This window comes from Amblyomma mixtum, chromosome 3, assembly GCF_055824585.1.
Source record: "Amblyomma mixtum isolate Tamu chromosome 3, ASM5582458v1, whole genome shotgun sequence".
In the NCBI taxonomy this organism is placed as follows: domain Eukaryota; kingdom Metazoa; phylum Arthropoda; class Arachnida; order Ixodida; family Ixodidae; genus Amblyomma; species Amblyomma mixtum.
Window position 1 is genome coordinate 77,390,032 of NC_143014.1, and position 19,962 is coordinate 77,409,993.

The 19,962-nt window shown below is 44.9% G+C and overlaps 1 protein-coding gene across 1 annotated transcript; it reads right to left on the bottom strand.

Moving 5' to 3' along the window:
• Window positions 1-1,717: 1,717 nt before the first annotated feature.
• Rab2 (RAS oncogene family member Rab2) lies at window positions 1,718-19,466 on the bottom strand. The gene is made up of 7 exons (XM_089579795.1): window positions 19,331-19,466; window positions 18,643-18,714; window positions 18,493-18,560; window positions 11,186-11,268; window positions 11,017-11,109; window positions 5,455-5,635; window positions 1,718-3,213 (listed from the first exon to the last, which is right to left on the bottom strand). Exons 1-7 carry the CDS (start codon window positions 19,374-19,376, stop codon window positions 3,118-3,120), a joined length of 639 nt encoding a protein of 212 aa, XP_089435921.1. The 5' UTR covers window positions 19,377-19,466; the 3' UTR covers window positions 1,718-3,117.
• Between the last annotated feature and the right edge of the window lie 496 nt (window positions 19,467-19,962).

Consider the following 19,962-nt stretch of genomic DNA (forward strand, 5'->3'; position numbering starts at 1 on the left):
GAGTTCTTTAACATGCACCGACATCGCACAGTACACGGGCCTCTAGAATTTCGCCTCCATCGAAATTCAACCGCCGCGGCCAGCATCGAACCCGTGTCCTTCGGGTCAGCAGCCGAGCGCCGCAACCACTGAGCCACCGCGGCGGGGCACAGAGAAAGGGTGTGTGTATATATATATCCTTTTAAGCAGTCAAGCACTCCATGCCCTCGCAGCCTATATATATATATATATAGGCTGCGAGGGCATTAAGTGCTTGACTGCTTAAAAGGGTATATAGCAAAGTATACACTTCGTTTACAACAGTATTTTACAACATTTCGATCGAAGGACCGATCTTTTTCAAGAATGCTTCCATGAACCTAGCTGCACGGCTATGCATGCTTTCGACCATTTCAGCTCAGCTCCACACGCCTGTCAATAAACAAGTATGCTGTGCTTAACAAAGCAAAGGTAGCATCTGGGTATTGTATTTCCCCACTCCTAACATCTTCTGCACATACTCCATTTTTTTTTGTGTGGGGGAGCCAACCGCCTTTTTTTCCTATCCATGCTTATTTTTTACTTGTGTATTTTTTTACTTCTACCTACTTATTTCTCTACTCTGTTTCTCGCTCACCTGTTCTGCCCAACCCCTATAAAAGGGGAAACACTAGCGAAGAAAAATGACTCTTGAAAAAGATCTATCAATCGAAACGCCGAATCAAATAAAAATGTTTCCTTTAACGAAATGTATACTTGGTGCGGGTTCGGAGCTAACGGAACGTAGCTCCGAAGCCGTACCCGGAACTCCACCCGATAGGCGGGTACCCGAACCTGAAAAAATTTCAGTGCAACACCCTGTATCCTCACCACAGAACCGTGCCATATCCATATCGGTCGCACGATGGCTCTAGGGTCGCAGACTCAGGCTCCCACCCCCAACTCTTCTATACCTTAAGCTTTAGATTGGGCGAAAGTTTTTTTGTCGCGCCAAGCCTGGCTCCCGCTGTCGGATTCTAATTAGTTTTGTCGCATATACGCCACCTGCTTCTTAGTTCGCGCCTTTCTTAGATGCGCTATACACAGTTTTGTTGTTTACAAACATGGGTGCAATGGCGATACTAGCCCCAGAGCACTTCCAGTATCAATGGCATGGCAATAGAAAAGGTTTGCGCCAATGTGTGTCGCGCAGATATTGACAAGGTAGCGTGGCATGCGAAGCATTCCGTGCAGCATTTGTTAAGGTGCTGGTGCAGGCGACACGCCAGCTTCCGATGCTTCCTTTACTTACGGCCTGGGGTAATCGCTTGCACGAAACATGCGTCCTCCTCAAACAGGAGGTGTTCTGGGCTAAACCGCGGTGTTGCCAGAACAAAAAAACGTTCGACAAAACTGTGCATAGGAGTCTCGCCAGATGTGTTGTCAGATTACACTGAAGCTCGGCTCACAGCGGGCTCCACAAAACAGCTCTCGCCGTGAAAAACACATTTCACTACCAGCCACCTTCACAGCGCCATCCACGCATTGACCTTCCGGAAATGATAGCCTCATGCTTGTGTGCAAACGAACTGTACCATTCGTGTAATCCCTGGCAGAGCATATTCGTGCTTTGTGCCTCAAGATGCATTTTGTGCACAATGCCCATGAACGATGCACTGCTCTTTTAGAAATTAAGTGCACAGGATGAAAATGTGCTTCCTGCGAGAGGTACATCCCACCCATTGAGAAATAGCCACCATCAGTTATAAAATTTTATTCAGCTAAGAGCACACACTTCATAGCTAATGCATTTGAACTGTGCTGTTTCCAAATTGTACCACTGAACAAAAGCACTTGGAACTCTTTGCGATGCTGTACTAAAACAAAGAACACAACCTGACTCTGGTAATCTTCCAGGTACGAATACCTATATAGTTAACTGCCAGTAGCTGGTCACATCTACTGCCATAATACCTTCGGAATACACAACTGGACCAGCCAGCTTATCCAGCGAGCAAAAGCCATACCAAGCCAGACATAGAGAAGAGTTGGCGTTGCATCAAACCATGAACAGTTTCGGTCTTAGGTTAAAACCAATTTATTCCAAACAGACAGATATGCCAGCTAACAGGGTTAAGCACAGGGAAGAATGCTATTACAGCGACATCACTCACTTCTCATAAAAACTTGCTTTTTCCAACTCACTGCAACAGTCAATCGCCCAAGCTACCTTCAATGAGCTCACAAGTAGCACAGTCACACCAGGCTTTACCGAATTATTTGCAGTTGAAAAACAATATGTACAATTTGTAAGCACGAAGTATAAATAGCAAAGCGAACAGAAATTTTTGCACTTCAAATGTCAGCTCACAGGGAAGTACATGAGCCATGTAAGGCTGAAGGCCTGCACACCGAACACTGAAGCAGTTTTTGCACCAATTCCATGTCACACAAAAAACTAGTATAAAGTGGGGAATGTTTATGACTAGTACTGCATCACAAAAAATATAGTGACTCAGATCAAACAACAAAGTGCTAAAAAAAAGTCAGTGTAATGCTCTAGCATAATGCCAAGGGAGCACACATAAGGAGCACAAGCTGAATTTTTTTCTGTGAAGAGACACTCCCTGAAAAGAAAGGCGTAAGTGCACACAGAATGAGATATTCTGCACATGCCTCTTTGCAACTTTGGCTTTATTTTGCATAATTTTGACAATTTTTCTTGCAGGCAGAAAAAAAAAATCACTCCAACTGCAGATACTTTTTCATCGAGACAGCACATCCACACAGGAAGCTCACTAGTGAAAACTTTCACAGAAACAAAAGTATGTGCAAAGTTAGAGTGTAGACAAGCCGACCAGGCAAGAAAAATGTGCAGGAAGCTGCAATAATAATAATAATAATAAAAAAAAAGCAAAGTGGTCTCTCCCCTTTATTTCCCCTTCCCCAAAGCTTCCAAGTGTTTTTGTTAGCATGCTGTATACACCCACAGAGACTGAATAGTACATGTACACAGATATCTTTGTGTATTTACACACACATGCACACATGTACCATTACATATATATATATATATATATGTACGTGTGTATCGGTGTTGCCAAACAAAAAAAAACGCCCTCTGTGAGCTGTTTCTCTTCATATGTGGTGCATGCAAGCTCAGCAGCAGCCGCCACTGGCACTTGATCCGCCGCCACTTGAAGGCATGCTAGGACTGGTAGGCGAATGCTGGGGGCCAATTTTGATGCCATTAGCCTGAAACAAAAGACATCCCAGAGACCGCCATTGACCAGGTGGAAATTCCCTATTGCTCCCCTGAGAATTTGTGACCAAATATTTAGAAAAAGCCCTTTCTGTCATAATACTGGAACTACAGTGCATATCAGGTACCACAATGACAACAAAATCTCTTGCTGCATGCTGATAGCAAACAGCACATAGCAACAGATGCAGTACAATTTCATAAACAGTGAGGTAACTGTAAAACAACCACAAAAAACCTAATAAAAGGGCCAAGGCAGCCTTAATGTTAATAAAATGCACAAGTTCCATTCCTCAAAATGTCAGGAACCACTCAAGTGATAAGGTATATGCGAAAATCATCGCAAGAAAGAAAGCAAGCAGAAAAAAAAACAAAAAAAAGGACAATGATGGAATGTACCAGAAAAAACTTCATAAGGCAATTCGATAAAACGATGTTGAAGGCTATGCACCATGTGTATTTTAGGATTGTGATTGCACAATCAAACTTTAAACGGCTATTTCGATAAAACAATTTTTGTGCACTTGCAAAACATTTTCTTTGCAACCAACCGACCTTTCATCTCATTTTTTCTCAGTGGTTAAGCCATCTCACAGAGCGCGGTTTTACTGTCTTTGGTATCCATTTGCCTCCGAATGTTGGGTTAGTGATCCTAGACTGTGCACGTGCCACTATGTTACCATTCCAGGGAAAGTACGTCTTCACGGCCTGACACTCTTTACTATAACCGTTTATTAAAGACGTATTTACTATAAATGAAAAAAAAAAATGTACAGTCCTCTATGGAAGGACTCTGCTATATCACTGCTATATGGACTCTACTATAACAAAGTTACAATATCCGAGTTTACTATAGCAGTGTTCCACTGATTAGAGAGTTTTAGTGCAGTGTAATCCGCTGCCATGATTTGCTTCCGCAGGGACCTAGCAGGACCTGCGCAGTGGCATCTGTGCATACCTTGGGGCCATCTGCGCACACATGCACACACACTATGCTAAAATTGCATATAAAAAAAAATGTTATCCTAAGACTAAACCACATAATCTTGCAACAACCGAACAGAATACAGCAGTGACAAGAAGCATGCCAAGTCATACTCGGAGAAGTTTTGATTTCAGAGCTGCATTTGTATGGCTTTGTGTATGTTGCGCGTTGTTTGTGCTCACAATTATGCTGCCTGCGAGGTGAAGAAGCAATGACGCAAAACCGAAGTTACGCGCTGTTGAACATGCACTGCAAAATGGGAACTTGGCAGCAGGGAGACAGTTCGACGTGAATGAAAAAACTATCCGGGAAAGGCACAAGCCCACAAGAATGCGGGTAGTGGTGTCGACCTACAAATTCAGGCAGTTATGCTCCTTTCGTTTTCTCAAAACTAATGGAGGGTTTAGACTCTGTAAGGTGCATAACTGGCTCCCTGGATAGTGGACACCTCAATCACACTTTCAGGTGGCAGCAGTGTCCACCTAGCATGTTACACAGCTGCTGTTGTACCCCCCAAAAGTCTTGTACAAAGCTATTACAGCTTCCGCTGTAAAATAATGTGCCAATGGACAGACAGCATTGCAAGGTAAGTGTTTCACTAACAGTGCACACTGGCTTTGTCAGTAACACAAATGATCAGCCTCAGGTAACAAAACTAAGCTTCAATTCACTAATGGTTAAAGCTAAAAGACCACTTAGTGCTTAAATTAACTTCTTTGATCATGCAAATGCAAGCAGTGCCTTAGTTTACACCCAAACACCAAAGAACATAAATCCTTCCGGCAACCTAGATGCGAGAAGAAAGCAAAAATTAAACTGTCACGTCTTTTGGACATTACCACATAAATGCAGGTTTCTACTGCATTCCCGACATTTATATTTTTGCAAGGTGGTTGAAACCCCTTTTCTCCCAAGTTCCCTGCTGGGCACATGCACAAGAGGGCCTTAGGGTCCAAATACTTTGCACACCTCGCCCTCAATACTCTGCCCCTGATGCAACAACTGCAGCATACGTGCAATCGCAGCCCATAAATGAAGCATCCAGCTTTGAAAGCATATTCAGCATGCATATGGTCATCGTGGCTAACTGCCAAACTAATGTGACTGAAAGATAACCCGTAATACAGCCTTATGCAAAGCAAAAGTTTTGGCAAATGAACTGCAGGTTCCCCCTTATGGGCAAGGTCAGTCCGCTGTGAACACCCGGAGTATTTAAAATTTCTTATAGCACAGCCTTGCTCAACATTACCTCGTTGTTTATGTCAAAAACACCTTCCTGGATCTTCTCGTAGATCTCTTTGGCCGTGTTGATGAAAGCCTCTTCCACATTGGCTGCAGTCTTAGCTGAGGTCTCCATGAAGATAAGGCCATGCTCCCGGGCAAAAGCCTCACCCTCTTCCTTCTTCACTTCCCGACGAGTTTCCAAGTCACTGCATCACACCACCAAACGATCAGCCACATAGACTGCCGCAGGCACTCAAAGTGATGGCTATGCTTAAAGGCCTTAAGAGCCTGTCACACTAGCCAGACACAACACCGATTATCGGCCGACCGGTCTGCAGACCTTGTCTGTGGCAGACCAAACTGTCACACTAAGCCAACGACGACGAGACCGAAGACCAGGTGTCTTCGCAGTGTGACATGCTTTGATGCTTGCGATGCCGACAAAACCAGTCTGCCGATCATCGGCAACCGTGTCTTCGAGAGATCGGCCGCCGAGCTAAAAATGTTCACCAAACCACACTCGTTTCCACTGCAGCATTCTTTGTTTACGTTCATAACAAGCTCTGGGATTGATGAGTGTTAAAAATGTATTATTTCTGGGTATCGCTGGCCAATACCGAGGTGCTGGTAGAAGTTATAGCTATGATACAAGCAAATTTCATCCTACAGCCGCTTGGTGCAGATTGCCTGGCGTCTGCAAGATCCGCTGCTGAAGTCGTCGCGAAAATCGAGCATAACTTTATACTATTATTAGACAGGTTCGCAGTCAAGGGATGACTAGAGTAGTTCCTTTAGTACGGTGCTGGCTAGTTCCAAAGCACCTTCAGCTGCGGCATCGATGCGAAACCAGCTAGGCTTAGCGAAGGCCAGGGCAGCCGGGAAGCCACGCAGTTTGTCGGCCGGCAGTCCCACAGACAGCATCGTTGCCGAAAGCTCGGCTCTAGCGTAGGCATGCTTTCATTGCTCGAATATAGCAGGCAGCCTTTCTGATAGCATAGCTGTTTTGTCTTTTCTGGTGTGAACGTGAAGTAGACCGAGCCTGCTGGTCAGCCCACCAGCCTGGATCCGTCCGCCGGCATCATAAAAATCAGCTTAAGTTTACTTTTGACGTAAATCATAAACACTGGGATAGAAAAATGTGAAAATCATATTTTTCAGGATCGTCAATCAATACCGAGTTGCTGGTAGAAGTATGAACTGCGATACAAGCAAATTTCTAGCCGGAATCGCCTCGCAGCTGCCGCTAGCCCGCCGTTGCGGTCGGGCTTGCCTGGCGCCCGCAGCGGTCCGCTGCCGAAAACGTCGCGGAAATTGACCATATTTTTAGTTTGTGAGACGATGCTGTTGACAGAAAAGCGATAGTAAGAGTGGAACTTGTATTACAGCGCAGGCGACTTCCGAACCGGCGTCCGCTGCGCCTTTGATGTGACGACCAGGGCGGCCAGGCAGCAGCGCAGATTGTCGCCCGGCGCGACTGCAGACGACGCAGTCACCGAAGCCTTTTTACTACTTGCACAGGCATGCTATGTCGCTGCTCGAGTATAGCAGGCAGTCTTTCTGGTAATATCGCTGTTTTGTCTTTTCTGGTGCGAACGCAACACCAAGCCAAGCAGCGGTCAGTGACTGCTGTGCAGTGGCAAAGCATGCGCTTTGAGCTTGAGTCGAGCGGTGCATCAATGCTTGCCGCTCTGTGTGGCTGCAGTTCGCAAGCGGCAACCGGTGCAGCGCGCCCGCCAAGTTTTCATGCGTGTCGCCTGCTTTACTCCTGTCGCAAGTGTGCGTGTCACACTTCTGAACACACCGAGCCATTCTGTCCTCTGTGGCGTCGTGAGTACAGAAATAGGTTTTCGATTCCCAGGTCCCTAGTTCGAATCCTGTTGGTTGAGAATATTTTTTTTATTTTCTAGTTTAAAATAATCTGTTTTGTTTACCCGCGAGAGACTAGATTTATTTTTCAAGCCATGCCTTTCTGACCCAGCAATCAGTGCCACTCACTACTGGGTGGCACTCAATCTAGGTTCATAACCATGATTGTGAAGGAGTGTTTTACTATAGAGGGATTTATTTAAGAGTTAAAGATAAAGTGTCACAGCCCATGAATTTCGCATAGCCGGAAATAATAATAAAATAAAATAATAAAGGAAAGGAAGAGTAGTGACAAAAGAGTAAGAACGTGAAAGGGCCAAGTCGGCGGGAGGTCTCCTGCCTAGTGTCGCTACAGTGACATGGGAGTTGGCAGACCATCGGCCAACTGCCATCTTGTGGGAGACCTGGCGCCGGCGCTGATACTCAGCCGACCGTTTCAGTCGGTGCAGTGTGACATCGAGCCAGACATCACGACGACACGGTTTTGGCAGACCGAATCGGCCGACTGTGGGCCTAGTGGGACAGGCCCTTTACAGAGCTCTGTCTGCAACAGTGGTTATTGTATGCCTTTGTCCCTGTGTCACTGCACTGAGGGTGTGCAAATGGCAGTGGTGGCAATGGCCAAGAGCATTTGAAGCAGGCTTTGTAGCAGGCAAAAGTTCAATTTGAAGCAGCTCTATTGAGTTTTGTAGCAGGAGCCCGACGCTGAGAAATAACATAAAAATGCAAAAATATGGGGTGCGTCAAATAACTTTCGACAAGATCTAAAAAACCAACAACATGCTGTATGCAGCTCTGAATAACAAAGGGTTGTACAGTCATCTTGACCAAGTTGGCATCTTTTACAATTTGCCTAATTTGCCAATTGTTTAACAAAGAAAAATGAGCTAATTTCTGCATTTGTAACTTTGGCGCAAAATTTTATTTACGGAAGCTGTACAGAATATTGACAGAAGACCATTTCAGTTTTTTGCAATTTAACTTTAGTGTAGTTTCCTTTTTTCAGCTTAAAATAAAGCCCACGAGACAAAAAACTGTCACGTGACTGTGCACTCTCCCATGTCATGATATTAATGTTGCGATACCCTACGTTATGCAAGCTAATAGTCAAACATATCTTCACGCAGCGTGAATAAGCACAATTACCTATGTGGCACACCTATTGGCACACCAGTGTGCAACAGCTAGCGTCAACTATTTCAGTTTTCCTACTTTTTAAATAATCTTTTTACTCGTGCCATGAAAATGTTTATTAAACAGACCTACGGGCAATTCAAGCGTCATTTCATAGAATTTTATTTCAACCAGAATGCTCTGTAGAATTGCACACAGCAATCCAAAACTACTGAGTGATGTCACTAATTACCCGAAATGCCACGAGTTTCCCCGACTTCTGTAGTAATCAGTTTTCCTACCCAGAGATGCATGTGGTAAAAATGGGAGGAATTTTTTCTACAGACAAGTGATGAAGAGAAATTACCAGCACTCCTGACAGTGAGCCTTAACTAATTACTGCTATGACAGCGAGCCGCCGTCAACAGTTCGCTTCTCTAATTTCTGATTCTTTAAGTTCTGGCCATGCCACATCGGCGTGGTGCAATCCAAAATAAAAAAGCTTCCTTTTTAGCTTTAAATGTGTCATCATCGTGATGAAGCCAACATGTCGATGTGAACCCGAAGAGGGCGAAAGAAGAATGCATGCCACCTCGCTGGACACCAAAGTGACACTGCAGCTACCCACACCGCAAAGAGCAAAAGCACGCGGGAAAGCATAAGCGTGCACAGGCCGCAGCAGTGACCCCCACATTCGTTCTCCCACCAGTGAAACAGGATCAGACTGGATTTTATCGGTTCCCCTTTCAGCCTTTCACGACAGAGAGATGCGGTGACCATACTCCGAAATGGACCCCCCCCCCCCCTCCACATGGCGTTAACGACAGCCCGTGTAATGGCACAATTCTGCAAAAAGCCCGTTTGTAGCAGTTATGGAAATGGTGCAGGCTGGTGCAATTAGCGCAGGTTTCCCACCACTGAACTAGCCTGCCAGTACGTTTAAAGAAAATGCTCCAGAGCTCAATATTTACTTTGAGTGAGTGAAATTTTCATGAATGCACCAATGACGGTTACAGCACCAGCAAAACCATTCACACCTCTCCATACAAGGAGCCATTACTTGTTTGCCTTTGGGCATGAACACAAGCCATGCCTTGCTTATGTTACATAATTTCTTGAATTTTGCACCAACTGAAACTTATTTCCACAGCGCAATGGTGCCGAGAACAGTGGCAACAAATGCCACCACATGCTTGGGTAGCGCTTGATAGCTTGATTGTTGCCACCGTGTAGCAGCACTTAACGTTCACTGTATGTAAATCTTGCAGTGCGACCAACGTTGGTTTCAAATCTGCTTAGCCAGAAGTGCAACCATTATTGCTTTCAGCAGAAAGCCAGCCGGCTTTATTTTGTGCTGTACAGTGTGTGTGTGTGTGTGTGCACGCGCATGCGTCTGTGTGTGGCTCGATGGCGCATAAGCAGCTGAGGCTATAATGCACAAACATAGGGTTGTTAAGATCGCACTGTTGTGCTGGCGGACAACTAGTTCTTAAAAATTACAATTTTCTGATGACATTTCTTCTTTTAGGGACCTAACTACTCATGACAAGTCTACTATTGCATTCTCTCCTAAGAGCAAGCTGGGGTGCAAAGGGATCTTTGTCGCAAAATATTGTGAAATGATCTTTTTAGTTTGAGTTTTCTGTACGCAAATAAAATATGGTTTCCTGTGACCCCTTTGCCACATTCACAAAGAGGATTTTCTTGTTTCATGAGTATTAAGTTGTGTAAGATGTGAATGTCCAATGCGAAGGCAACACAAGACAATTTTAATAAACCGTTCTTGGTGTCGACACGACTTCCATTCGCCAAGGATCGGCTTTACCAGGTGCGGTTTGTTGATTTCATCACCCCAAGTGGACTGCCGTTTCTTTATTAGTTTACTTTCTAATAGTCTTAAGCAATCTTTGTGCGGAATATTTACTGTCTCTAGTTTGCTTTGGTGAGCTTGTGTCGCACGAGCGTCGGCTCTTTCGTTCCTGGCTATGCCGACATAGCTTGGGACTCAGCATTGTAATTGTATTTCTTGTCCATGAGTTCCAGCTGCTGCTAATGGCTGTACTGTGTTTCTGGAGTGAGTCTGTGTATATCATATTCTACTTAATAAGATTCAAGTTTCAATTGTCTTGTAACACAAACAAGCTATAATAGGATACAACTTAAAAAAAAAAAACAGCAGTTGTTAACACTGGGCCACTGTGCAGGGCATACTGTATTACTCCGCTAGTCAGTTACAAAAGTAGAAATCAGCTTTTTAACGTTTGACATTATTAAACAAGCCAAGTGTCGAAATTCTAGAGCTTATAGCTTTTTTTTTTGTGATTTGCTTCTTGTTTAGGTGACAAGAGAAGTTTTAGCAGCGGACTACTTTTTTGCCGTGGAGGAATTCTATGCACCGGTCTTGAATGTGGACAGAGCTTCACCATAGACTTAAGTTGTATCCGACTATAGTTTCAATTCCTACTAAATTTAAAAACTAGAAGAAAACTGGCACCAATGAACAGGACAAAAATAGCATGATAACACAAGTTTAAAAAGCCTTCAAACCTGCGTTGCCAAGTCAGGAGCATTCACATGAATTCCATTAAAAAAATTGTGTACTAAGTACCTTTTGTTTCCAATGAGCATGATCACCATGTTGGAGTTGGAGTGCTGACGAGCATCCTCCAACCAAGTTGTCAGATGGTTGAAAGTGTCCCTCCTGGAAACAAAAACCAGTCACCATAAGCTAGTAGCTTACAGAAAGATTTGTAAAATTAGAGCACTGCTAAGCGTACCGTGTGATGTCATACACAAGCAGCGCTCCAGCTGCTCCCCTGTAGTAGGACCGGGTGATTGAACGGAATGCTTCTTGTCCAGCCTAAAAAAACAACGTTCCTTGCGTCAGCAACAAGCTTCAATTAACCTAACTAAGCCTTGAATAAGTTGATCTAACACGCCTGATTTACATTTTGCATGCATACAAAGTGAGCCACCAGTAACAACACTGAGCCAACAACATCCAGGAGGTACTCAATGCGGGCTGTTGTGTTGTGTTGGGTGTAGTGGCGCATAAGCATCTATGGCTATCATGCGCCAAACACAAAGGACAGAAAATTGCTTTGTGCAGGATTTTATAAAACTAAAACAACGGTGGTGTAAAGGGCCCAGAAAGTTATTTTGTACTATCTAGTGAAGATAGAGGACAGAAACTTTAGAAATGGCTAATGGTAAAAGCTTTAAAGACAGTCAGATAACCACAGCAGCCATCCTTGGCTGCGCAAGGATCTCAAGGCTCCCAACTAATGAAATTGAGCCCTCAGCCTTCTTATGAATGAGAAGACCAACTTCTGTCGCGGCGCCTGTTTTCTCGGCCAGCTCAAGCAGCGCTAACAAGCGTAGCTGCCCAATCGAAGTGGCATTCGTTTACAATGTAGTTACGTGAGGCTATCATGCCCAACGACTTCCGGCCAAATCTCTGAAGCACGCAAACTCCAAACAGCAGTCTGAATGCGATACATGAAGCAAACATGCTGCGGAGCAAGCATTCGTCTCCTGCGTGCACCTCAATCATGGCGGCCGGCGGACCGCAGCGCAGCTGCGCGCCAATGCATACCACCTGCAGATTATGCTGTTATTTATTATTCTGCTTACAGCTACACAGACAGCATAACATTCGGCACTAAAAATAGATGCTCAGTTTGGCAGCCTACTATTTTTTGCCAGTTTCCCTCTACTACCGTGCTTCCGACATAATCTGCTGTTTTTGAGCAGTCAACGTAAAACTCTGTGCAGTTCACATATTTTTCTTGTAGTGTCAAGTATTCCTGTAATATGAGTTCGTGTGGTGTTTGTTTTTTTCAAAAGTGTGTTAATGTAAAGCCACATACAGTGAGAAGGCTGTACCATGGGGGCAATGGGTCATGCCTTGACGAGACATCACAAAGTGTATCCAGTAATTCTAAGGTTTGACAACTATCCTTGAAGCGAAGAAGCAGAGGTCTGATTGACTGGGGTTTGTTGCTTAACAGTCTTCTGAAGGTGCACTTTGTAACTATGGGATAACTGAGGTGTTTCGGCAATGAACGGATCTTCAGGTCATATGCGCATGTGAACATAGTTCTTCTGTCTGTAAGCAAGGGCTCATTGATTTCGACATAGAGACTATTTATGGGGATGTTTTGTACGCTTCAGTTGAGAGACAAACTAAGGTTATGCACTCGGTCCAATCACTTTGGATATGGCCCCGCAGACCCATACACAACACATCCACAGTCTAGGGTAGAGCGTACTACGGACCGGTACATTTGCAAAGACACGTTCCATTAGATCCTCAGCATTTTTGTGACAGTACCTTTGAGTATATTCAGGGATTGGGAAGCTTTCTTTTTGAAGATGTTCATGTATGGCAAGAATGTGAGTTCTTTGCCAAACGTTATGCACAAAAATTTATGTTCTTGTTTTACTGGAAGTATAATTTCATTTAAGTGCTGGGTGGAATCAATCTGCAAACCTCTTGAGTGAGAAAAGAACGGCACCTGTTTTTGTGGGGAGAACACCTATTTTTGTTCGCCAAATTGAGAGCCTATTTAATGTCAGTTGTATCTGTTGCTCACAGGTTGATAGGCTAGAGGATGTGCATGCTATTTGAAGATCATCAACATACCGTATAAACGCGTGTAAGGGCCGCACCCCATTTTCCCGAAGGAAATGTTTAAAAAAAAAAAATCTGTCTAAGGGCCGCACACCAACTTTCCATGACACAGGCAGGAATAAACTTCTAAATGCACGCGCGTGGCCTCCGCGATCAGCTCCGGCTGCGAGCAACGGTGCGCTTGATCACGGAGGCCACGCACGTACACAGGAGCTCCCAAGTGTCGTACATTGATGGCGCCCGAGGCCACGGTCATCATCATCATGAATTTTTTTCATCGTTATCCACATCGCCATCAGTATCGCCAGCTCCGGCCTTTTGTGGCGTGTTAGCGTGTTTTCCGTAGTCGTTGTAGCAATTGTTATGGTTGTGGCTTTTGCGGGCAGCTGCCACCGAGCGTTGCAGTTTTAGCACGACGGGCAAGCACCTTAACAGCTACATGGCTGGGAGTTAGCTTTTGAACACGGCAAGCGTACGGCGGGCAGGAAATTTGACGTGGCCAAGAAGTACGTCCGATGATGGTGCAACCAAAAGGATGCATTGAGAAACACAAGATGCAAAAAGTGCGCTTTCCGAAGCAAGCTGTGCGAGTTTCCCGAACTGGAAGAAGAGCTGCTCTGCTATGTGATGGAAGTGCGGAACAACGGCTAGGCGTTGACAGCGGACATGCTGTGCAGCTTCTTTTGGGATGAGCGTGTACCAGAGCACAGCACCAGCTCGGAGTCGAAATACTCCGCGAGTGACGATTGAGTGTAGAATAAATGTTGCTCATTCCCTGATTGGTGCGTTTTTACTTAAAAACTTTTTTTCGCACATCGCGTGTATGAGCCGCAGCCCAAAAACTGGCCTCTGGAAAAAAAAGTGTGGCCCTTACAAGCGTCTATATGGTATAGAGAATACATAATGAGCTTTAGAATTATCTTGGCTACGGAATTCATTTTCAAGACAAACAGGGTAGTACTTAAAATACACCCCTGCAGTATTCCATTCCCCAGAACGAATTTTTTGGAACTGGTGGAACTCAGGCATACATGGAATGAGTGGTCAGACAGAAAATCTTTGAAGCAGTTCAGCATCCTTTCACAGATACCTATGTCTGTTAGGTCACGGATAATCCCAAACCTCCAGGTGGTATCATAAGCCTTCTCCATATCAAAGAAAATTGCTAGACAGTGTTGTTTATGTATGAATGCTTCTCTGATGGTATTTTCAGGACAAGATGGTCAGCTGTAAAACAAGATTTTTTAAACCCACACTGGTGGATGTCAACACCAAACATCAGCCCAATGTTCGCAACGCCTTCAAAAGAATTAGCTAGACAGCTTGTAAGGGCTATGGGCCTGTAACTGCTAGGGGAGTTTGGCGGTTTTCCAGGTTTAAAGAATGGTACAATAACGGCAATTTTCCACGCTTCGGATATTTTTCCTGAAAGCCATATTTCTAAAAAGTGCTTCTACAGAGGGCTGAGAAAGATGTACCAGCCTTCCATAATGTACTTGGTCAGTGCCGGGCGCAGTCTTTTTGCCGGCAGATATATAACTCTGTTTACAATTTCGTTCATTCTGATTAAACTATTGTATGGTCCGTCTGTGCTGCCGCATGTTAGAAGTCTTTGTTTCTCCCCTGTGGTTTTGCATCTTAAAAATTGTTCTGTATAGTGGGAACAGCTAAAAACACTTGAGAAATGTTTACTAAGATGTCTGCTTGCTCTTCTATACTTGTGTACCAGGGGCTATAAGAAAGAAAATTGTGAAAGAGGAGAAGCTGACATTCAGTTTACGAATTTGCTCCCACATTTTTTTGGATGTGATGGAACTGTTTATAGATGATACGTAGCTTTTCCATAAAGTCTTCTCTGCACTGGACGAATATGTTGTGCTTCTGCGCGCTTGTTCTTCTTAGCTGGATTAAATGTTTTCTTACTAACCGTTCACAGTACCTGTAAGCTAATAATCTGGAATCTCATTCAAACCCTGCTTATCCCAGTGTTCCACAAGGCGTTAATAATTTACATGAATGGCCCGGATCGAACTCGTGCCTTTCATGTCAGCTGCCGGGCACCACAACCACTGAGCCACCGTAGTGGCTTAAAAGAAAGTGCCTGAAGAAAGCTAACACAATGCCTAATGCCGGATATTGCGGCCATCATAGAATCCAGCAGGTTGACTCGAATATAAATACTGATAATTGGTTTGCTTGATTCATGGGGTTTAAGGGGTGTACAAAGGCCTCTAGAATTTCACCTCCATCAAATGCGACCACCAAGGCCAGGATCAAACCCACGTCTTTCGGGCCAGCAGCCAAGCACCATAACCAAAGAGCCACTGCGGCACTAGATTCTGACAATTGAACTAATCAAAATGCATGTTTGAACCTCAGAGGCTGCGAGCACTTGAAGGCTAACACCATGGGCGTCCGGAAGGGGGAGCAAGGGGGGGCAGCTGGAATTACGGATATTATTCATGCACTAGTTCCTTTTTGGTGCTAACCTACCACCGCCCCCATCCCCGGACATCAGGTCCTACACAAATCTGGAAAATGTACTTTTACAGCTAGCCCTGTATAACTTGCAATTGAATTAATGAATTAATTTCTGAAAATACACTTATTACTTCTGGCTTACCAAAGCAGAGAAGAGGTAATTAATAAAAACAGAGTACAGCCTGAGCACAACACTTTTGCTTTCTCACCTCCTGCCCTTTGTCATGTGGGTACACGAGTTCCACAAAAGCCAAGTTACAAAATCAGAAGAAATAAGATGAAGCACAAAATAACTCAATGCCATTTCTCAATGCAACACAAACAAACAAAAGAGACATCAAAAATGTAATATGCCACTTCATATTTTCAAGCCACAGCACCAATAAACTAAGGCCAGATAACAGCACACTTCGACAGAAAAGTACTCAAACCAATTCGATCCTATAGATGGTATGCACTGGCACACAGCTGCGCCACCACCATGCTCGAGATGCATGTAGCAGACAAACCCCTGCTCCACAAGCATGTTTTCTATGTGCATTGCATTCAGATTGCCATTTGGAATCCGTGTCCATTGGAGATTCGGGTGGCAGTTGCCAGGTGCATGAAACTGCGTCTTAAACGAACACCACTTCGGATGGGCAGCTGCGCTGGTTAGCGCTGCTCGTGCCAGTTGAGAAACAGGCGCAACAACGAAGTTGGTTGTGGGTTGGGTTCCCCTCGATTCCGGAGTCAAGGCTCTGATAGCGGTTAGTGACAGCAGCACTTCGGTGAAACCGGACAGCCACATATGGTTCAAGCGCATTCACGGGGAAGAGATCAGTCCCTCGGCCACTCAAATCCTTGATTCCCGAGCTCTACTACATATGTAACCTAAATATGGTGCTTCAGATTTAGGGTTACCTGTGAACTTTTCGGACGAGGTGCATCCTGAATAAGCCCAGGATGACCCCTAAGAGCTTGCTTAAAAGTTGAATGAAAGGATTTGACGTAGCCTCGCCTTGGATCATGAAATAAGTCCTCCGGGCATGTGCTTCCTTTTTTGGTGGAGTCGTGGCCATACAGATTGTAATTATTTATGGTAAATGATTCGAAATCTATGCTTGCGTCAAGGCGATAATGCAAGCTCCAGGGCGAGCTGGCATGCCAACCTCCCTACATAAACAGCTCACCAATTTCTGTACAGTGCGTTGTGTTGACAGAAGCGGACACAAAAGAGAAACACGACACGGGCAAAGCATAAATCGTCAAGTGTCAGCTACCATCTGCTCTTGAGTCAACTTTTGTCAACACTGCGAACAATGCAAAAATGAAAGACAACCAGCTGCAACCTGCAGTTTGCTGCCTTATTATCAGCAGCTGTTGTGGCAAGTCTATGACCATTTTTGTATAACAAAACGACTGCACAAATGCCCAGTTTGTTTTTATGGGGTTTAACGTCGCAAAGACTCGGGCTATGAGGGACGCCATAGCGAAGGGTTCCGGATAATTTCGACCAGCTGGGGTTCTTTCGTGCACTGACATCACACAGTACATGAGCCTGCAGTACTTCACTTTCATCGAAATGCGATCGCTGCGGCCGGGACCGAACCCGTGCCTTTTGGGTCGGCAGCAGAGCACTATAACCACTGAGCCACTGTGGTGGCTTGATTGCTTGAATGTGCTAACAAGGCTTCCCAAGTCCGGTCATGTGTATGCGTTGTGTACAGAGGACTTCCTCAGAAGACAGAATCGGGGCCTTTCTTCCGAGGTTCACATGTTGTGCTCATGCACCATTAACGCCGCAACGAGTTGCCAGGTCACTGATCTCTTCATAAATGTGCTTGAACCACATGTGGCTGTCCGGTTTCACAGAAACACTGCTGTCACTGACCACTATTCGAGCTTTGACTCCAGAATCAAGGGGAACCCAATCGTGATTAGTCTTCAATATTGCGCCCATTTCTCGACCAACACCAAGTGCTAACCAGCGGAGCTGCCCATCCAAGAGTGGCATTCATTTATGATGTGGTTTTGTGTTTCTATCACGCCCGGTGGCTACCAGCTGAAATTGCGGCACACACGGATTCCTAGCGGCCATGCGACAAATGATGAAAACACATTTGCAAAGCAGGAGTTCGTCTGCTATGTGCACCCCAAGCATGGCGGCTGGCAGAGTCACACCACAGTGCAGCACCATGGCAGAGTGCCAATGCATACCACCTATACTTTTGGTAGAAGCATTCACAGCTATATAAAGGTACCACATGAGAAACATTCACAGCTATATAAAGGTACCACATGAATGCAAACTTAAGACACTTCTTTATTTTGCTTTTTTCTGAGGACAAAGAGAGACTGACATTATTGCCAGTTTCCACAAGTGCATTTACACGTCAGAAATGTACTAAGTAAAAATTTTTGCTGTCAATACAGGTATTTTGGAACTCAAGACCCTGTTGCATTTGGGCAGAGCCCCATGGTAGCTTGCTGGAGTACATGCAGCTAGTTATCACAATGCTCTTCTATGATATCAAGCTGTCACATGAGCCCACAGTGTGAACATCACTGCACTCAGGGTCAGCATGACAGGGCCACAATACCTCCCTCATATATGCGCTAACCAAACATAGCCCCATGTGATGCACTGTGGCATTTCTAACAAGTTACACACTGACCGACTCACTCCCATTCACTCATTGCATTTCCTATTGATGGTTGTCCAACTGTACTCACAGTAAAAGAACTCCTTATTCGAAACATGCGATGTAAGAAATGTTTTCTGAAGAGCTCAGAAGACACTTCTCTGGCACAAACAAACAGCTGAAGGAATTATACCATCTTGAAACTAGCCTGGCTGGCACCCTTTCCGGTTCTCAGCAAGCTGACATTAAACCCTACTGCGCCTCATCACACAAAAAACCTAACCAGTGCGCGAGTCACCATAAGTGTCAACTTGGATAAAGTATTATGCAACTAAGTTACACTTACCGTATCCCAAATTTGCAGCTTGATCTGTTTTCCATCGATTGTTATCATGCGGGCACCAAATTCAACCCCTGAAAGAAAGACGGGAATCATGTAAGGCAGCAGCTCGATACTAGGGAGTACCGCAGCGTCATGCGCAGGTGCAAAACATACCAATCGTAAGGTCATGTACAGGCTGGAAGCGCTTATCTGTGAACTGCAACAGAAGGCAGGACTTCCCCACTCCTGCAAGTAAAACCAAAGCCTGCATTAAGCCGGAACGACAAGGCTACTCGTGGCCGATTTCTGCACACGCACCAACAAACAAACGTGATGCGCAACAGCTGTTATTGAAAAGAGGGGGCAGGAAATCGTAATATACACAGCTAGCCCATTCAAACAGCTTCAAGCGCATTCAATATAAAACCAGACGCCACAGAATACATTAACGGACGTGCGGGATTAAAAAAAAAACAAAAACATAACAGGTCCGGAGCGATCACTTATTCGTTCATGTGGATGGTTGCGAAGAGAGTTGACGCTACAAAAGGGTAGCTAGACGCCTTCAGCCTTCGTACCTATTCATCCGAACCAGCTGTCCCTTCCTTAGAACAATTAAAAGCCAGGACTAAGGTTTGAATTGGCGTCAATTAGTAGTTTCAACTGTCGTGACTGGAGCGAAGATGCGTGATAAGTTCGGATAATTTTCAATAGGCAGCAGAATAAAGAGGTGTTCCAAGCATTAGCGAGTCGCCATTTTGGCATCACGGACTCGCATGTTACAAAACGCGTCACGGCAAGGAACAGAGAACGCAGCCAGGGAAAGCCTTCCAACGAATTCAAAACATCACACAGAACTTACCTGTGTCTCCAATTATTATGTACTTAAATAGGTACGCGTATGACATCCTTGAAAAACTGCGGTATCACCAGACTACAACACAGAGAACGGAACACTAGCTGTCCGCTCAGCGAGCAATTCTGACACTGACGTCACACAATGCCAGCGTGCAGTCATACCTAGAGGGCGGTAGTAACGAGGTAACTAAATGATGTAGTGCATGCATGAAAATAATCTTTTTTAGCCAGCAGCTTATTTTAAATCCCAAGTGAATGTCTGAAGTTCCCGAAAGCACAATTATGAGCTCTAGAATTTTGATACTTGAATTGTTTGATAGTCAAACATTAAAAAGCTGATTTCGTTTACTGTTGCGATTGGCCAGCGGAGTAATACAGGACGCAGCGCACCGCGGCCCAGTGTTAGCAACTGCTATGCTTTGACCAATGGTACCCTGAAATGGGGCTCCCACCACAGGGTTCATGGTACATTAAAAAATTCGAAAGCACAGCCCTACCACACCCTACCGCGGCTGAAGCAGCTTCCGACTGAAGCAAGTGAGCCAATCAGGTGACCACACACCATGGAGTTTTCCTTCTTCCATGCCACACACCAAAACCGTGGGACTGTGGCGCCACCGTTGCTACGGCATCACC